The 16,740-nt window shown below is 46.0% G+C and overlaps 1 protein-coding gene across 1 annotated transcript; it reads left to right on the top strand.

The window, feature by feature from the left end:
• Nucleotides 1-1,124: 1,124 nt before the first annotated feature.
• TGM7 (transglutaminase 7) lies at nucleotides 1,125-15,900 on the top strand. Its single transcript, XM_037504144.1, has 12 exons — nucleotides 1,125-1,377; nucleotides 1,822-2,067; nucleotides 2,893-3,011; nucleotides 4,615-4,743; nucleotides 4,829-5,006; nucleotides 7,466-7,604; nucleotides 8,877-8,980; nucleotides 9,399-9,641; nucleotides 11,056-11,382; nucleotides 11,834-11,994; nucleotides 15,217-15,350; nucleotides 15,535-15,900. The coding sequence occupies exons 1-12, from the start codon at nucleotides 1,125-1,127 to the stop codon at nucleotides 15,692-15,694; spliced, it is 2,193 nt and encodes a 730-aa protein (XP_037360041.1). The 3' UTR covers nucleotides 15,695-15,900.
• The last annotated feature ends 840 nt before the right edge of the window (nucleotides 15,901-16,740 follow it).

Here is a 16,740-nt window from a genome sequence, read left to right as displayed (position 1 = left end):
ATCAAAATCAACAAAAATCTATCAACCAGAGACACTCTGTGGGGGGTAGAGGGCGGGAGGGGAGGGATTGGTGTCAAAATAAGGGGGTTGCAATTGTATGGGGATTATAAAAATAAAATTTATTATATTAAAAAAAAAGATCACTTCATTGGGAAATATAAAAAAAAAAAGTGCAAATCACACAAAATCTAGCTGAGGGCAAACTTGAGATTTTGCATTGGGGGGCTGTTTGATAGTATCTTTGACCTCTACCTACTAGATGCCAATAGCAGCCAGTCATAATAACTAAAATGACTCCAGACATTGCTAAATGTCCTACAGGGAACAACATTTCCCTAGTTGAGAATCACTGAGATAAACTGATATACTTACTAGGGAAAAGAAAGAACTAGTGGATCCCTGTTGACAGTAAATTCAAGAAATACCACCAGCAAAAATGGCCAATGCAATTGGAGACTGCATTATTAATAGGTACTAAGAGCAACTAATGATTACTCTGAGCAATTAGTGCTTACTCTGGTGGACTTGGCACTCTGCTAAGGTCTTTACATGTGAACCATATAAAGTAGGAATACCACTGTCTCCATTTTTCAGCTGAGGACACTGGTGTCAGGGATATTAGATACTTGCTTAAGGTCTCACAGTGGAGTGTGGTAAAAGCCTACGCTCTTGCCCACTGTGCTGAGAGTTTAAAGCTGTGTACTAGGTGGACACAGATAGTAACTCTCCAGGAAGCAGTCAGTGCCCTCCCCACATACCTGGAAAGCCAGAAATAAGTAACCCTGATCTTCCCACACCTGGTATCCTAAAGCAGGGACTGGCTTTTGGTAAGGTCCCAGTTGTTAGTCAGCATACTAACTTAACTCATAAAAGAGTCTAATATGCTTGTTTTTTTTCCTATCAGAAGGATACTAGAGTAACTTTTAGAGAGGCTATTAAGAAAAGTAACTAAGACAGGTGGAGGGACAGGCGCAGAGGTCACAGGTTCATGGTTTTCCTACTTGTGGGCCAGGGCTGCTAACTCACCCTCTGAGGTTGAGTTGTGAGACCAGGGGGCAGGGTGGCAGAAGGGTTAGATCAGAACAGGAGTTTGACCTAGGTCAAAGCCGGTCATCACAGAGATGATGGAGAAGTGTGAGGGAATGCCTGGGCGCTGGGAGCCACAGCTGGGCATGACTGTTCCCTCTCCCCCAGTGGCAGCTTTGGTGCTCAGCTCGGCCGACTTGCAGAGCCCCAAGAACAACAAGGAGCATCACACACAGGAGATGGGCCTAAAGCGGCTAATTGTGCGCCGGGGCCAGTCCTTCACCCTCCGACTGAATTTCAACAGACCCTTCCAGCCTAGGTTCGACTATATCACCTTTGTGGCTGAGACCGGTAAGTGTGACCAGTCCCAAAGGGAAAGCTCACCTGCAGGGCCCCTGCTGCTCCTTTCTGAGCCACCCTCCCCTCTTTTCTCTTAGGACCCCCAAGAGCCCAATTAGTGCCATTAAGGAAAGATTTTTGACCAACTTGGCAAACCAAAGTTATGATAATAACAACCAACTTTTAAGTACACAACAGGTGATTGTGCCAACACACATTTAATCCTATGACAGAACTTTCAAGTGGGTACTATTAGGATCCCATCTTACAGATTAAAAAAAAAAAACAATGGAGGCCCATAGATCTTAAGTGACTTATCCAAGGACACCAAGTGACGATAAAAGCCTTAAACCAAAAGGATTAGCAAGCAGTGGGAGGTGAGGGTCCTTCAGGTCCCACTGGAATCATGTCACATGGATTTTGAGCCTGACTTTGGGGTCATTCTCTCCTTCACAGGACCAGCACCCAAGGAGAAGCTGGGAACTCGTGCCACCTTCTTGCTCACCCATGCCCGACAAGGAAATGTCTGGAGTGCTTCTGACTTCACCATTCACTCCAACTCACTCTCTGTCTCCCTTTATACACCAGCCAACGCCATCATTGGCCCCTACAGTCTGAAAATAGCCGTCCGCAGGGGCCAGGGGCAGAGTGTGACTTACCCACTGGGGACTTTCATCCTGCTTTTTAACCCTTGGAGTGCAGGTATGAGGTGATTATGGATTGTAATGCTGACCGATCCATTGGGAATGCTCTGTGAGACTGTGGTGAGAAAGCCCAGAAGATGAAATGCTTTGTGTGTCTATACTATATTATGTGCATTGTGCTCACCAAAAATCATCCTTTTTTAAAAAAATATGAATATTTTTAAAGTTTTATTTATTCATGCATATGAGAAACAGGGTACAGACCAAATGTGTGGGAGGGTGAGAAGATTCACCAGAACAGAGCAGGAAACAGAACAGGCAGACTGACTGAAAGACACTGCTGAGGGGAGCAGTAGGTGAGACAGGAGAGGTCTGCCATGCCATGTGGGTATCTCCGTGGCTGGCCGGGATTGAACCTGTGCTGCAGAGGCTTCAGACAACTTCACAGCCATGCGCTCAACTGCCTGCACCACCAGGGAGGCCCACCAAAAATCATCTTTACAAGGCATTTTTAATCGCATGATGAAAATGTTCATGGTATGATGTTAAGTGAAATAGACTAGGAAATGGAACACAATGTGACCTTAATTGTATTACACACATGTGCAGAGAAAGAGTAAGTGGCCAGAATATACCAAAAGGGAATGGGTGTCCTTATCCTGAGTAGTGGGGATGAATGATTTTCATTGTCTTCTTCCCATCATCTGTATTTTCCAAATCTCTACTTTTACCAAAAATAATCGTTATCTTTAAAGTACAGATTTCATTGGCCTCTAGAAAAGCATATAGAAGATTTTAAGGGGCTTTCCAGCACAGTACTGTCATTACTCTTTTTCAACTTTATCACTGTTTGTCTCTCGGTTTGGGGTTGGGCCCTGTTCAGAGGACGATGTCTACCTGCCGAGTGAAATACTGCTGCAGGAGTATATCATGATGGACTACGGCTTTGTTTACAAGGGTCACGAAAAATTCATCACGCCCTGGCCCTGGAACTATGGGCAGGTAACACAATCACCAGAAAGTGGGCGGGGGCAGGTCTCCTGAAGCTGGTCCTTAGAAAACTATCAGTTTTCTGAAGGGCCATCAGCAAAAGTCATCATGTTAGGTGCTGAGTCGATTTCCCATCTAGTGAGGGGAGTAAAGAAGGAAGGAGAGATGCCTTTCCTTCTAGCTTTTAATATTTTGTTTGAAGAACTTGAAGTAACCTGAGTAGATAGGCTATTATAATGAATCTCTATGGACCTATCTCTCAGCTCCAATAGTGATCAATTTATCACCATAAATCTTGCTTCATCTACACCAGAGGTTAACAAACTACAACCCATGGGACAAATATGGCCCTCTCTTGGTTTATGTCCAGTCCATGATGAAGAATGATTTTCATATTCTTGAAACATTTCAAAAAATATTTTGTGGTATGTATATTAGGTGAAGTTCAAATTTCAGTGTCCAGAAATAACATTTTGTTGGTACACAGGCACAGTCATTTGTTTAACTATGGTGTGAGGCTGCTTTTGTGCCACACAGTAGGGTTGAGGAGTTGAGACAGAGACCCTATGGCCCATAAAGCCTATTTATTATCTGGTCCTTTACAGAAAAAGTTTGCTGATCCCCAGTCTACATGTCCTGAGCCCTCCCTCTTTGTCATTGAAATTTTTAAAGTCAAATTTATTTAATCCAGTAATACTTTCAAATATAGCTCTAAAAGATGAACTCCTTCTATAAAATATAAACCCCAATACATTATCATAGCTGATAATGTACAATTATTAGTACGATTCTTTAATAACATCAAATATCTAGGCTATGTATAGAGAGGGACCTTAACTCTGGGCCACTTGTGCATTCTCAACCACTATCCACAGCTGGTGTGGTTTTTCTTTTTTCCTCCCACCACCATCTCAGCCCTGTCCACACACACCAGGAGGGAGAATTGGGGGGAAACAGGGAGCATTGCTGAGGAAGATGTTTCCTCGTTTTCCAACTCGTGTCATTTTTTGAAACAAATACCAGTACACTTGGCAACCAAAAGGGCTACAACATATGTCACAACTGTATGTTATATACGTGTATCTTGAGCCTACACTGGCTTCTTCTATACTCACAATATCAGCGCTGAATTCATACCTAATTTCAAGGCTCCTCTCTTCCCTTTCCTCACATACCTGGCCCTATCTATGTTAATTTATCTGAGCTTTTCCTACTCCCACAAATCCTCAGATATGAGCTGTCTATGACCCTGTCCATGGTACCCACCATGCTCAAGGGCCTCAGATCATCATCCCCACCCAACCCTCCCTTCTTCCTGTCTACTTCACCCTCCAAGGCGCACTGGCTCCAAAAGTCTCCTCTGGTCTCTCCAGTCAAAAGGGGTCTCTCATCTCTCCAAATTCTGTTTGCGTTTTCCCATCAGGTTAATTTTTCAGATTCTGAGTCTAATATAGTCCCAGTTTGACTTACGAACTCTTGAAGGTGGAGCTACTTTAGTCTGCTATTTAGCACTACTATATACACACTATCCCTAGAAGTCTGTTACCAACTTGAAGTTTTACAATTCTAGCCAGTTTTACTCTTCTGTTTTGTCTCTCTTGAAATCACTTGCAAGTTTGAAGAGGACATCATAGATATTTGCTTTGAGATTCTGAACAAGAGCCTGTACTCCTTAGAGAACCCGTCCAAAGACTACTCCCGGCGTGGTGATGTGGTGTACGTGTGCAGGGTGGTGAGTGCCATGGTAAGGACAGGAGCTCCCGGGCCCCATCTGAGACAGTCTCACCTTCCCCAGGCACTGTGGAAAACTACATGCCTGTCCTTTGCAGATCAACAGCAATGATGACAGTGGCGTGCTGCAGGGTAACTGGGGAGAGGACTACTCTACGGGGGCCAACCCACTGGAGTGGAACGGCAGCGTGGCCATCCTGCGCCAGTGGTCAGCCAGGGGCGGGCAGCCTGTGAAGTATGGACAGTGCTGGGTCTTTGCAGCTGTTATGTGCACTGGTGAGTGAGCAGGAGATGGAAATGCAGAATCACTCATTTCATCTTCACGATAAACCTTTGGTTTTCACATGAGTTAACTGTGGCTTGTCCACAGCCCCACAACTAAGGAGTAGGGGGCAAATGGGCTCTTAACTAGCACTCTCTACAGTCTGGAGGAATCCTGTACATTTACCCATGAGGGAGGTTGCAATGTTGCAATCATTCTGAAATCTCCTTGACAGAGCAATTAGATCATTAAAATGGTCATCTGCAGAGAGGAGCATTATGGCCCCAAAGTGGAGGCAAATTGGCTTCTTTCTGCCTCTTATTCTGGTGTCTCAGCTCCAGGTGAGCCTGAAGTTTGGGACAGGTTGGGGCAAGCTTGAGGTACAAGCAGATGGTCTAGGATCTCACCTGGGACATTGCAGCTCCCAAATACTTCTCAAAGCGATTCTTAAGAAATTACAATTAGAAATTTGCTAACTACTCTTAAGGAACATCAGTGTCTTAGGCATTATCAATTATATGCAATTTATTTTTTTTTTTTTTTATAGAGGCATGTTTTTTATTTATTTATTTATTCGTTTGTTTGTTTGTTTTGTTTATACATGCACTGGGTACAGTCAGAAGCGCGGGAGGGTGAGAGAATTCACCAGAGCCAGAGCGGGGAGCAGAGCAGGCAGAAGGACCGAAGTACACTGCTGAGGGGAGCAGCGGGCGGCAGGAGAGGTCTGCACGCCATGTGGGACCCTCCTCCAGTGGCCAGAGAGCAGCCGGGGATCGAACCGGCGCCGCAGAGGCCGTGGGCAGCTTCGCAACCCAGCGCTCAACCGCTGCGCCACCGGGGAGGCCCAATTATATGCAATTTAATGCAACTTGTTGATCAGATGATCTCTGAAGATGATAGACAGAAACTTGTGGGGTGATTGCCTGTTTCCCCTATGCAAGGCCAGAGTATCTTACACTGCCTGTTACATTGCGGTGCTAATTCAGGTTTGCTAAACTCATGGGGTGAGTCTCAATTGGAGAATGAGGGAGCACAGACTGGGGAGGATAGTGACAGGGGCCAAAGTTCCAGAGATTTTTGAGACGGGCAGCATAGTTTGGCAGTTACATATAGGCACTGCAGACCAAGGAGAGAGAGGTTTACATCTGCATGTTCAAATCAAGTGACCAAACTTGGCTCAGTTGCTTTTTCACTGGAAAATGCTCAGCACAGCACTAGCCTTTAATAGCCCCAACTTTGCCTAGGGCTGAGCAGTGTTAGAAGGCGTTAGAAGGCAGGGATCAGGCATCCTCGCTTCACTACCTCTCCCTACTCCTAGGCCCTAGAGTTCAGGGCCATTGAGCAAAGGGACAACTTCTCCCGCCAAGCTGCCCCTTGCAGCTCTGGTCTCTCTCCCTGCTAAGGATATGTGAAACACCAAAGTGCTGCGCTGGGAGAAAACAGGTGATTGTGGACAGAGAACCCTCCTTGGGGCTAGTGAATGAATCAAAACAAAAAGATCAGTCATTTTTAGTAGTCCTTTTACTTTTCAAAGCATTGTAACCTCCCAGCAGCCTCATTAGACACCGTCTGCTCTTTTTGGGCAGGAAAAGGGTGGGCTATACCTATCTTTGAACTCCTTAAGTTGCTGGTGGAGGTGGGGAACTATGTTCTGAAGGTCACTCCTAGCTTTTGGCTTGATTTCACTTGGTCCTTGGCAGATATATGTGTCTCTGTGTGTGTTAATGATGGTAGTGTATCTGCTTTGTGTGACCAGATCTGGGAAATCTTTTGCTGTTCTAATCTTTTTAACACTACCCGAAAACACCACTAGAGGCTACTGTTGCCTTATCAGATATGGTTGCTGCCTCATGCATGTTCCTTTTGTCTCTGATGTCTTTGCGATTCTCTCTATAAGTCTATTTTCCCTTTCCATCCATTCTCTGATTTCTTTCTTAGCTCCTCCAAACCCCTTTACATTTAGTAGAATTATGCAGAATTTCAGAACTGAAAGTCATCTGGTCCAAGTCCTCACCTTGTTACACACAAAGTCTGACCTAAGTTAAACTAAGCCACTAACCCAAGGTTATGCAGCATTTCCTCTAAAACTGGCCACAGTACAGGCCTACAGTTTTTCATATTCTTTGTAGTTAACAAATGTTTTTGGTTTTGTTTTTTAATTTGGAAAGCTGCTGAATAGAAAAAGCCCTACCTAATAGATTGCGTTGTTATTAGTTGTTTTTAGTGACCCTCAGATTATTTCTTCCCCCTGGTGGGATGGAGACCGTTGATAGGGCAGGTAGGAGGCAGGTTCTGGGCCTTGGTGTGGAGCTCTGAGGATAAAGGAGTTACAGGTGTGGATCTACAAGAATCTTGCCCCCCCCTTTTGTTTTTTCACCTCCTCCAACTTGCAAGTTAGGAAGTGAGCATGGGGAACTAATGATTCTGCTTGAAATGAACCCAGTGATTTTTCCATACTTTTTTCTCCCTTTAGTAATGAGATGCTTAGGTGTTCCAACCCGGGTTGTTTCCAATTTCCGTTCTGCACATAATATGGATGGTAACTTGACCATCGACACCTACTATAACCAAACTGCAGAAATGCTACCAATTAAGAAACAAGATAAAATATGGTAAGTGGCTCTGTCTCATATTTCTGCTCCATTTTAGGTAAGGTAGGAAAACTCTGACCTGGCTCTTTCTGGCCTGGAGGCAATACTGCCCTGTGCATGGTTGCTGATGCTCAGTGAATAAGTCCCAAAAGCCCAGGAGGCTGTTCTTGCTAATTAGCTCATCAAATCAAACTCATTTCAGAGACAGAAGATCACCAGTTATCATTTTGAGACTGGCAACCAAATGAACAGATTGGGCATCCTCTGAATACTGACCTTGAAACCAGTATTCATCTTACTCTTTCTTCCTTGAGTCTTTCTCTGTGCCCCTATCAGGGCAAAGCCTGGTCTTGCTCCCCCTGAATACTTCCTCCAGTCTCTCTTGATTTCTTCATTCCCACTGTGTGTGTGCTCACCTGTGTGCATGTAAGTATCTCTCTGTGTGTGCTTTTATCTTTGTATCTCTATTCTCTTCTGGTTCCTTTCTCCCATTCTCCTACCCAAATCTCATTTCTTGTTTCTCTTTGCCAGCCAGTTTCTAGGTAAGGTCCTTTGAGTTGTGTGAGAACTAGCTGCTGTCCTTGGAGCCCTTGGTCTCTGAGCTTCTAGAGGACTGAAACTTCTCTTATTCAATATGCAGTGGCAAAAAAAAAAAAATGCAGTGGCACCTCTGAGTGCCACATATATCACTTACGTACAGCTCTGTGATGCATAATTAAATCTAACCAGAAAAAGATGTCAGACAAGCTCAAAACAGGGCAACTTTGGCACAAAAATAAAGACTGTATTCAACAATGTCAATGGAATAAAGCAAAGGCTGAGAATCTGTTCCAGATCAAAGAAGACTGGAAAACTAAATGAAATATGTGATCCTTAACTGGGCCCTGGACTGAGTGGGAAAGCATGTCATAAAGGACATTACTAGGTTAATTAATAAAATTAGACAGTAAAGTAGACAAAAAGTATATTAATATTAAATGTATGAGGTTGATAACTGCACAAGAGTTATGTAAGAAAAGATCCCCATTCTTAGGAAATACACACTAAAGTACAAAAAAGAAGAAAAAATATACAATCTCCACATCCTAACTGAAAGAAAGCCAATGACAAGGCAGATGGGCAAAATGTTAATTATAGATGAATCGGGTATATGGGTGTTCTTGACTACTCTTGCAACTTTAAGTTTGAAATTACTTCCAAATAAAAATCGAGGGAAAAAAAGTAACAATAATAATGAATGATAGCTGGCAAACCCTTCCAAAGTGTAAGTCCTCTCCTTACTTCTTTCTGTAGGAACTTCCATGTCTGGGATGAGTGCTGGATGATCAGGAAAGATCTCCCACCGGGTTACAATGGGTGGCAGGTCCTGGACCCCACTCCCCAGCAAACCAGCAGTGGTGAGTGGGGCCCACTGTAGACAGTGTGGGCTCTTGTGGGGAGGCTGATCAGGGTGACTGAGCATGTGATCAGGAGGCCAGAAAGAAGAGGAATTCTTTCTACTTTACTCCCTCCCCTAAGTTGTAGCAGAGATGATTCCGGGTTAGGAGTTTAACTTTGCTGTTGACACTGGGTGATCTGGGTAAGTCACTGGACCTCTAGCTGTTTCCTCACCTGTAGACTAGGGAAGATGATGACAAATGCCCCTTCACATGGTGGCTGAAAGGATCGGATGAAATAATGGGAACTAAAGCACCTTCATGGATCAGGGTCATTTGTGCTGCTGCCCCTCCCTGTCCCATGTCCTCTCTCTCTGTCATGACTGGCTGCCCCATTAGCAGATGTGTTAACTGTCCACAACTCCTGTTCCCTGCACAGGGCTGTTCTGCTGCGGCCCTGCCTCCGTAAGGGCCATCAGGGAAGGGGAGGTACACCTGGACTATGACACCCCATTTGTGTACGGTGAAGTGAACGCTGATGAAGTCATTTGGCTCTTCAGGGATGGCGAGGCCCAGGAAATTCTGGCCCATAACACCAGTTCCATCGGAAAGGAAATCAGCACCAAGATGGTAGGGTCAGACCAGCGCCAGAACATCACCAGCTCCTACAAGTACCCAGAAGGTGCCTGTGGCCCTGGGGATTCGGTTAGGGGGAGGGTAAAACTTTCTTTGTGTGGCCTCCCTACTGGGATAGCTCCCACATTAAAATTGCCACTTAATCATGTTATCCTCATGGCAAACGCCTAGGAGTTATCTGGAAACTTGGCCTTGTGACCATCAGGTAAGGTTGCTAGATTTAGCAAATAAAAATACACAGTGCCCAGTGAATTTGAATTCTAGATAAATTCAGATAAATATTTAATTAGTGCATGTCCCAAATTTGTACTAAAAATTGTTTACCTGAAACTAATTGAATGTCCTTTATTTTTCTTGGTGACTCCTAGGGTCTCCATATGTCATGACCATGAGAGGGGGTGGCAGCAAGGACAGGGATGGACACTCGAGGAGGCAAAGTGCTCCTGGGCTTGTGGGAGGGAGTGACCGCCCTGTGGAGAAGGCCAGGGGTTCACTTTCTTATGTTCCGTGTCACCACTTCCTTATCTGTAAAAAGGGTTAATAGTACCTCAAAGGGCTATTGTGAGGACAAAGTGAGCTAACCCATATAAAGTTCTTGGAACAGTGTCCCTGGTTCATAGTAATTGTACTAGAGAAGTTCATGGCTTGGGATGAGTTATGGTTAAGTCCAGATGTTGAATGGTCCCCAGAGGCAAGAGATGAAGGTCTCTTTAAAAGGTTTGGGTATATATATATATATATATATTTTTTTTATTTATATATATGTATGTATGTATTTTTTTTAAGATTTATTTATTTATCCAAGAGCTGGGGTACAGGCCAGAGGCGCGGGAGGGCGAGAGAATTCACCAGAGACAGAGCAGGGGGGAGAACAGGCAGACGGACCGAAGACATTGCTGAGGGGAGCAGTGGGTGAGGCAGGAGAGGTCCGTCATGCCATGTGGGTTTCTCCCTGGCCAGCCGGGGATCGAACCTGCACTGCAGAGGCTGCGGACAGCTTCACAGGGTGGCGCTAGACCCGCTGTGCCACTGGGGAGGCCCTGAGCATATATTTTTGAAGCGTGGATGCTGGGAGGGGAGAAAAGCCTCTGGCTTTGATGATGATGATAGTGACAACAGAGGCAATATTGATGACAAAGAATATGACTCGGTGCTTTTATTCACCAAGCCATTTGGCCCAAATTTTTAGTAACTCTATGGATGAGACAAAGAGTAGTCCTGGGTTGTAAATGACAGAAGTGAGCACTAAGGGATTAAGGAAGTGTGATAGAGCACAGATTTGAACACAGCATCAAGCAACACTAATCTCCACATTCTCAACCACGAATGCTTATGCAGTTATTCTTGTAGTTGGGGCCTCAGGAGGGGAGCTGGGAGTTGCTGGATGGCTTGTTTCCCAAAACAAGCTTCTCTTGAATCCTCCCCCCATCACTGTCTTTCCTGTCTCTCCTTCCTGCCAGGATCCCCGGAAGAACGGTCTATATTCCTGAAGGCTTCCCGGAAAATTCTGGGCCCCAAAGGGGTCTCTTCACCCTTCCTGGATCTTTTGGGGTCCAGGGGCTTTCAGAGTCACCCAGCACAGCTGCAGCTTCACCTGGCCCAGACGCCGGAGTGGGGCCATGACCTGCTGCTGAATCTACATGCCTGGAGGGTGACAGACAAAGCCTACCTGCGGGGTCCCGTCACACTGGTGGTGCACTTGTGTGCACAGGCCCTGCTGCACAAGGGTGGCACTCGGGAGCCCCTGTGGAGGCAAAGAGTGCTCCTGCACCTGGACTTTGGAAAGAGTGAGTATGGGGCAGGCTGGGGAAGGCACCTACAGGGAATGGAGGTTTGGGGTTATGAATAAAGCTGGGCTGGCTTGGCCAGATCAAACAGAAACCCTCACATCCCCAACACACACACACACACGCACACACACACATGCACATGCACACGTGCGCACACACACACACGGTAGTGGTACTGCTGTTGGTAGGAGGTAGAATGCCACCAGGTGAGACAAAGCAGTGACCTTTGGGGTGAATGTGCAGCATGAAAGTACCATGTCTCTTGCACACACACTACCAACATGCACACTATCACTCACACTCTTTACATTCTCTCTCACATGTAAACTGTTTTTTCCTTTCTCACACATGTTCCTCCCCCTACCTCTCCCCTCTTTCTCTCTCTCTTACCCTCTTTTCCTTTCCAAGACCCATTCTCCAGACTCAAGATGCTTTTGTCTGTGCTTAGAGATAGAGAGGCCGCTTTTGCTACCCTACAACAACTACAGAAACAAACTGACGGATGAAAAGCTGATCCGAGTGTCTGGTATCGCCGAGGTCAAGGAGACAGGGAGGTTCATACTGGTCCTAAAAGATATCTCTCTGGAACCTCCCCAGTTATCTATTGAGGTAAGGCATGTGGTCAGAAATTGGACCCAGGGGTCCTCTGACTCACCCAACGCAGGACCTGGGGGTACCAGATGCCACCCAAGCCTTGGACACCAAATGGATGATTAAAGTGCAATATTGGGCCTCCCCGGTGGCGCAGCGGTTGAGCGCTGGGTTGTGAAGCTGCGCGCGGCCTCTGCGGCGCCGGTACGATCCCCGGCTGCTCCCCAGCCACCAGAGGAGGGTCCCACATGGCGCGCAGACCTCTCCTGCCGCCCGCTGCTCCCCTCAGCAGTGTGCTTCGGTCCTTCTGCCTGCTCTGCTCCCCGCTCTGGCTCTGGTGAATTCTCTCACCCTCCCGCGCTTCTGACTGTACCCAGTGCATGTATAAACAAAACAAACAAACAAACCAGCAAACAAATAAATAAAGCATGCCTCTATAAAAAAAAAATAAAAAAAAAAATAAAGTGCAATATTGTGCAGTTTCTGCTCCATGCAAGTGCAGGGCAGGGCATGAAGGCTTCCCAAGGGAGATGATATTTGCAGAGGAGGCACAGGAAGACACTATATAGAGAACAAGATGGACATAAAGGCATTTTAAATGAGGAAACAGCTTTGCAGAGGTAACCAATAAAGGCAGTGACTAGAAGATGGAGAAGACTGATTTGAGAGTCAAATTCAAAAGGTGGTTGCTAAAAAGATGGGGGTGACAAGGAAAAACAAATGAAAAGTGAGGCTCAGATTTTGAGTTCAGAGACTTGAGTGACTGGTGAGGCCATGACATGAGGAAGGAGTACATGGAGAAGGGGTAAATAGGAGGAGGACATGGGTGTTTCCCATCTCCTATTACCAGAGTTTTCCTTCCCCTGAAACCTCATTCTCCTCCCTCCCTGCTTCCTCCTAGCCTACCCTGAAAGATTTGCCTACTACCTAGTTCCAACCTGGCTTTGTACCTTGTGGATTCATCAACAACCTGCCCTACTCCTACGCAGAATGAGAACTGGGTGGCTCTGTATTGTAGACATCAAGCTGCCTGACAGTGTGCCTCTGGGCATGCCATCAGGTTGGCAGGCCAAGTGATGCCAGGAACCCTCCATGGTGGGGAAAACAGTGGGCAAAATCACAAGCACAGACACAAGTCTGGTGCTGAGGAGAAGGCCCTACCTGTTATCTGGAGCCCTGGTCACAACAGGATCCAATGCAAACATATCAGCTGCCAATAGAATATTAATTGGTTCCCGTCAATAAGGAACCTGGGGAAGATTTGTGTAACTATGCTGGATTCTGGAGTAATAATAACTGTTCTACTTTCACACCCTCACTAGAATACAAAGGACTTGTCTCTTTCATTTGAATTCCAGAGAAATCAGAATGTGCTCTTCCTTCTTGATTCTCTGGCTAAGCCAGATGAGCTCGGTAGTCAGGGTTCATTTGAGCTCAGCACTTGTTGATTGAATAGCCATCATGTGACAGCACTGTGCCAGGCTCAGGCCCCTAGACGTGCATAGGACAGAGTCTCTCCCTCCCACTCTGAGGCCAAAGCTGTGCTGCCCTGTGACACAGACCTCAACTGTGATGTGCTGAATGCACTTGGAAAAATCCAGAGTGGCTCTGCTGATGTAAATGAAGACAGAGCAGCATGGGGGAAAGCTGGGATCTGGGATTGCTAGGTCAGGTCACAACTCTGAAATTAACATCCTTCGATCTTGGCCTCAAGGATGGCATGACTGCTGGCATAAGAATGTCACACGTGGGCCTCCCCAGTGGCGCAGCGGTTGAGCGCCGGGTTGCGAAGCTGCCCGCAGCCTCTGCAGCGCCAGTTCGATCCCCGGCTGCTCCCCGGCCACCGGGTGAGGGTCCCACATGGCGCGCAGACCTCTCCTGCCGCCCGCTGCTCCCCTCAGCAGTGTACTTCGGTCCTTCTGCCTGCTCTGCTCCCCGCTCTGCTCTGGTGAATTCTCTCACCCTCCCGCGCTTCTGACTGTGCCTAGTGCTTGTATAAATAAATAAATAAATCTTTGGGGGAAAAAAAAAAAAGAAAGGATGTGAAGGGAAAGAAAAATCTTAAAAAAAAAAAAAAGAATGTCACACGTGACACCCTTTCCTTATCCCTGTGCCAGACACTACTAATCAGTCATGACTGTCTTGGTATCCTTTTGAATATAGATTTCTTTTTTTTTTAATTTTTATATTCTTACATTGTTATTCATTTCTATACAGTATTTAATATCTCCACTCAGGTTTAATACCCATAATTCTCCCCCCATAACATAATGTCACCATAGTCCCCTGTGCCCTCTCCTCCCCTGTTTTTTTTTTTTTAAAGATTTATTTATTTATGCATACCAGAACTGGGGTACAGGCCAGAGGTTTGGGGAGTGAGAGGATTCACCAGAGACAGAGTGGGGAGCAGAACAGGCAGATTGACTGAAGTACACTGCTGAGGGGAGCAGCGGGCACGACAGGAGAGGTCTGCTTGTGGTGCCTTGTGGGTAGCTCCCTGGCTGGGGATCGAAGTCGTGATGCAGTAGCTGCCTGCATAGCTTCATAGGTTGCGTCTTAACCCCTTGCGCCACCAGGGAGACTCTCCTCTTCTGTTTTGATCCCTCTCCCTTCCCTGCTGGATGCCTCAGATCTATGGTTTGCCTGCAAGTTTTGCCTTTTTCCTAACCCTTTGTTCAGTTTCCCCCATAAGTAAAGCCATATGATATTTTTCTTTTCCCTCTGACTTATTTCACTGAGCATAATCTCTTCCAGCTCACTCCACATTGTTGCAAATGACATGAATTTATCTTTTTTGATTGCTGAGTAGTATTCATTGTGTATATACCACATCTTCTTGATCCAGTCATCTGTTTTGGGGTATTGATGTTGTTTCCATATCTTAGCTATTGTAAATAGTGCTACAATACACACAGGGGTACAGGTTTCCTTTCTATTAGCCATGACTAATACACTGGAACTGGCACTTAAGTTGAATCTAATTGCGATCCTAGACTAGATGGTGCTGACGAAAATAGATTTGAACTTGGTGCCAGTTTTTGACTGGTGGTGGCTTCCAGAAATTCTAAGACAGGCCAGGGTATGTGTTAACCTTGTACTCTGGCTCATAGTCTCTCCAAATGGCAGTATCTTAGCTCTACTTAGTAGTTCCTTCTAGTCACCAGAGGGATCGGGGAGTGAGGTTACTGAGCTGTAGTGTAGAAATGAGGCCAGTTGCCCATGATATCTCTCTCTACACAGGTTCCAGATAGGGCAGAAGTGGGCAAGGCGCTGAAGGTCCACATCACCCTCACCAATACCCTGACAGTGGCTCTGAGTAGCTGCACAATGGTGCTGGAAGGAAGTGGCCTCATCAATGGGCAGATATTAAATCAGTAAGTGCCTTGGTGGGGGGGCATAGTTTCCTAGATGATGCCTCCTTCCCTACTTTCTCATCCTCCTTGAGGTTGAGCTCCATGGTATTGGGATAGGAGGTGCTTTCCCACCAAGAAAGGAAATCTGATAACCGACTTGAGCACCTACTCTTCAAGGCTCTAACAGGCTCTTTTTGATTTTCAGCCTCGGGACTCTGGTGCCTGGACACAATGTCCAAATTCATCTGGACCTCTACCCCAACAAATCTGGGCCCCGCCAGCTACAAGTGCTTATCACCAGCAATGAGGTCAAGGAGATCAAGGGCTATAAGCACATCTTTGTCGCTGCTGCTGGTGCTTCTTGAGCCCCACCTGATCCTCCTGTTGCCTTTCTAATCCCTTCCCAGCCCAAACTACTCCAGAAGATGTTTTCTTTGGCCTTTCTCTGTCCTCTTTCCAGTTTGTCCCAGGGTGAAGGAAATACTATTAGAATCACTGTGCATCTTGGGTAGAAACAAGAAGGACATCTTTATTTATCATTGGTGTTCTCTTGTCTGTGCTAACAAGTTACTTATTGCTACTGGCTGCTCCTCTTAGCGTGGCTGCCAGCTGTGTCCCTGTGCCCTCCCTGCTCTTCCTGTCTTCTCTCCCTTTCTCTCCCTTTTAGGACTCTGATCAAAATAAGCCCATCATGATACCCTCTAAAGCTGCTCTCTGTAATCAATGCCAGAACTTTCCACTTAAATTGTGTTAGCCAGCCTGGAGGGAGATGTGGGGAGAGAGGCCTGGATATGCTGAGGGAACAGTGATGGGCACCACACTGACCAGCCAGAAGCTGCCCCGCTGGACTTCACTGTGGGCCTGAGAGCACCTGGGACAGCTGGGAGGGGGCCACTCAGGCCAGTTCCCCAAGGAGACTGGGAGTTATTTCATAGCTGGACTACCTTCAACAACTGGCCCTCACTTTTCCTAACCATACCTTTCCCTCCTGGTCTACCACCAACCCTTCCTCCTCATCGTTCATGCTCTCTAAGTCACTCTAATTCCTCAGCCTCTATTGTATTATTTTTATTTTAAAGACAGAAGTCCCTCTTTTATATTTTCTTCCTGTGATTCTCAAAATCATTTGTGCTCATTCTAGATGATCTGGGAAAAGCAGAAAACTGAAAAGAAAGAAAAGAAAAATCACTGATAGTTCTCCCATCCTTAAGAAATCTCTGCTAAACTCATGCCATCTGCAGCAATATGGGTGGCGCTGAAAGGGATTATACTAAATGAAATGAGCCAGAAGGAGAAAGATAAATACTGATGGTTTTATTTATATGTGGAATACTGAGAAACCAAACAAAAGGCCAGACAAGGCCTCCCCTGGTGGCACAGCGGTTGAGTGCTGGACTGCAAAGCTACCCAG

Source organism: Talpa occidentalis, unplaced genomic scaffold, assembly GCF_014898055.3.
Source record: "Talpa occidentalis isolate TD23 unplaced genomic scaffold, MPIMG_talOcc4v2.1 talOcc4.11, whole genome shotgun sequence".
Classification (NCBI taxonomy): domain Eukaryota; kingdom Metazoa; phylum Chordata; class Mammalia; order Eulipotyphla; family Talpidae; genus Talpa; species Talpa occidentalis.
Note: the sequence above shows the minus strand (reverse complement) of the source record. Positions and strands in the feature narration are given on the sequence as shown.

Excerpts from the sequence above, each read along its gene's own strand:
- TGM7 (XM_037504144.1), top strand. The coding sequence starts at position 1,125 with ATGGAGAAGTGTGAGGGAATGCCTGGGCGCTGGGAGCCACAGCTGGGC. Across the intron at positions 5,007-7,465 it reads TGCAGCTGTTATGTGCACTG|TAATGAGATGCTTAGGTGTT; the intron begins GTGAGTGAGCAG and ends TTCTCCCTTTAG. Across the intron at positions 9,642-11,055 it reads CTCCTACAAGTACCCAGAAG|GATCCCCGGAAGAACGGTCT; the intron begins GTGCCTGTGGCC and ends CCTTCCTGCCAG.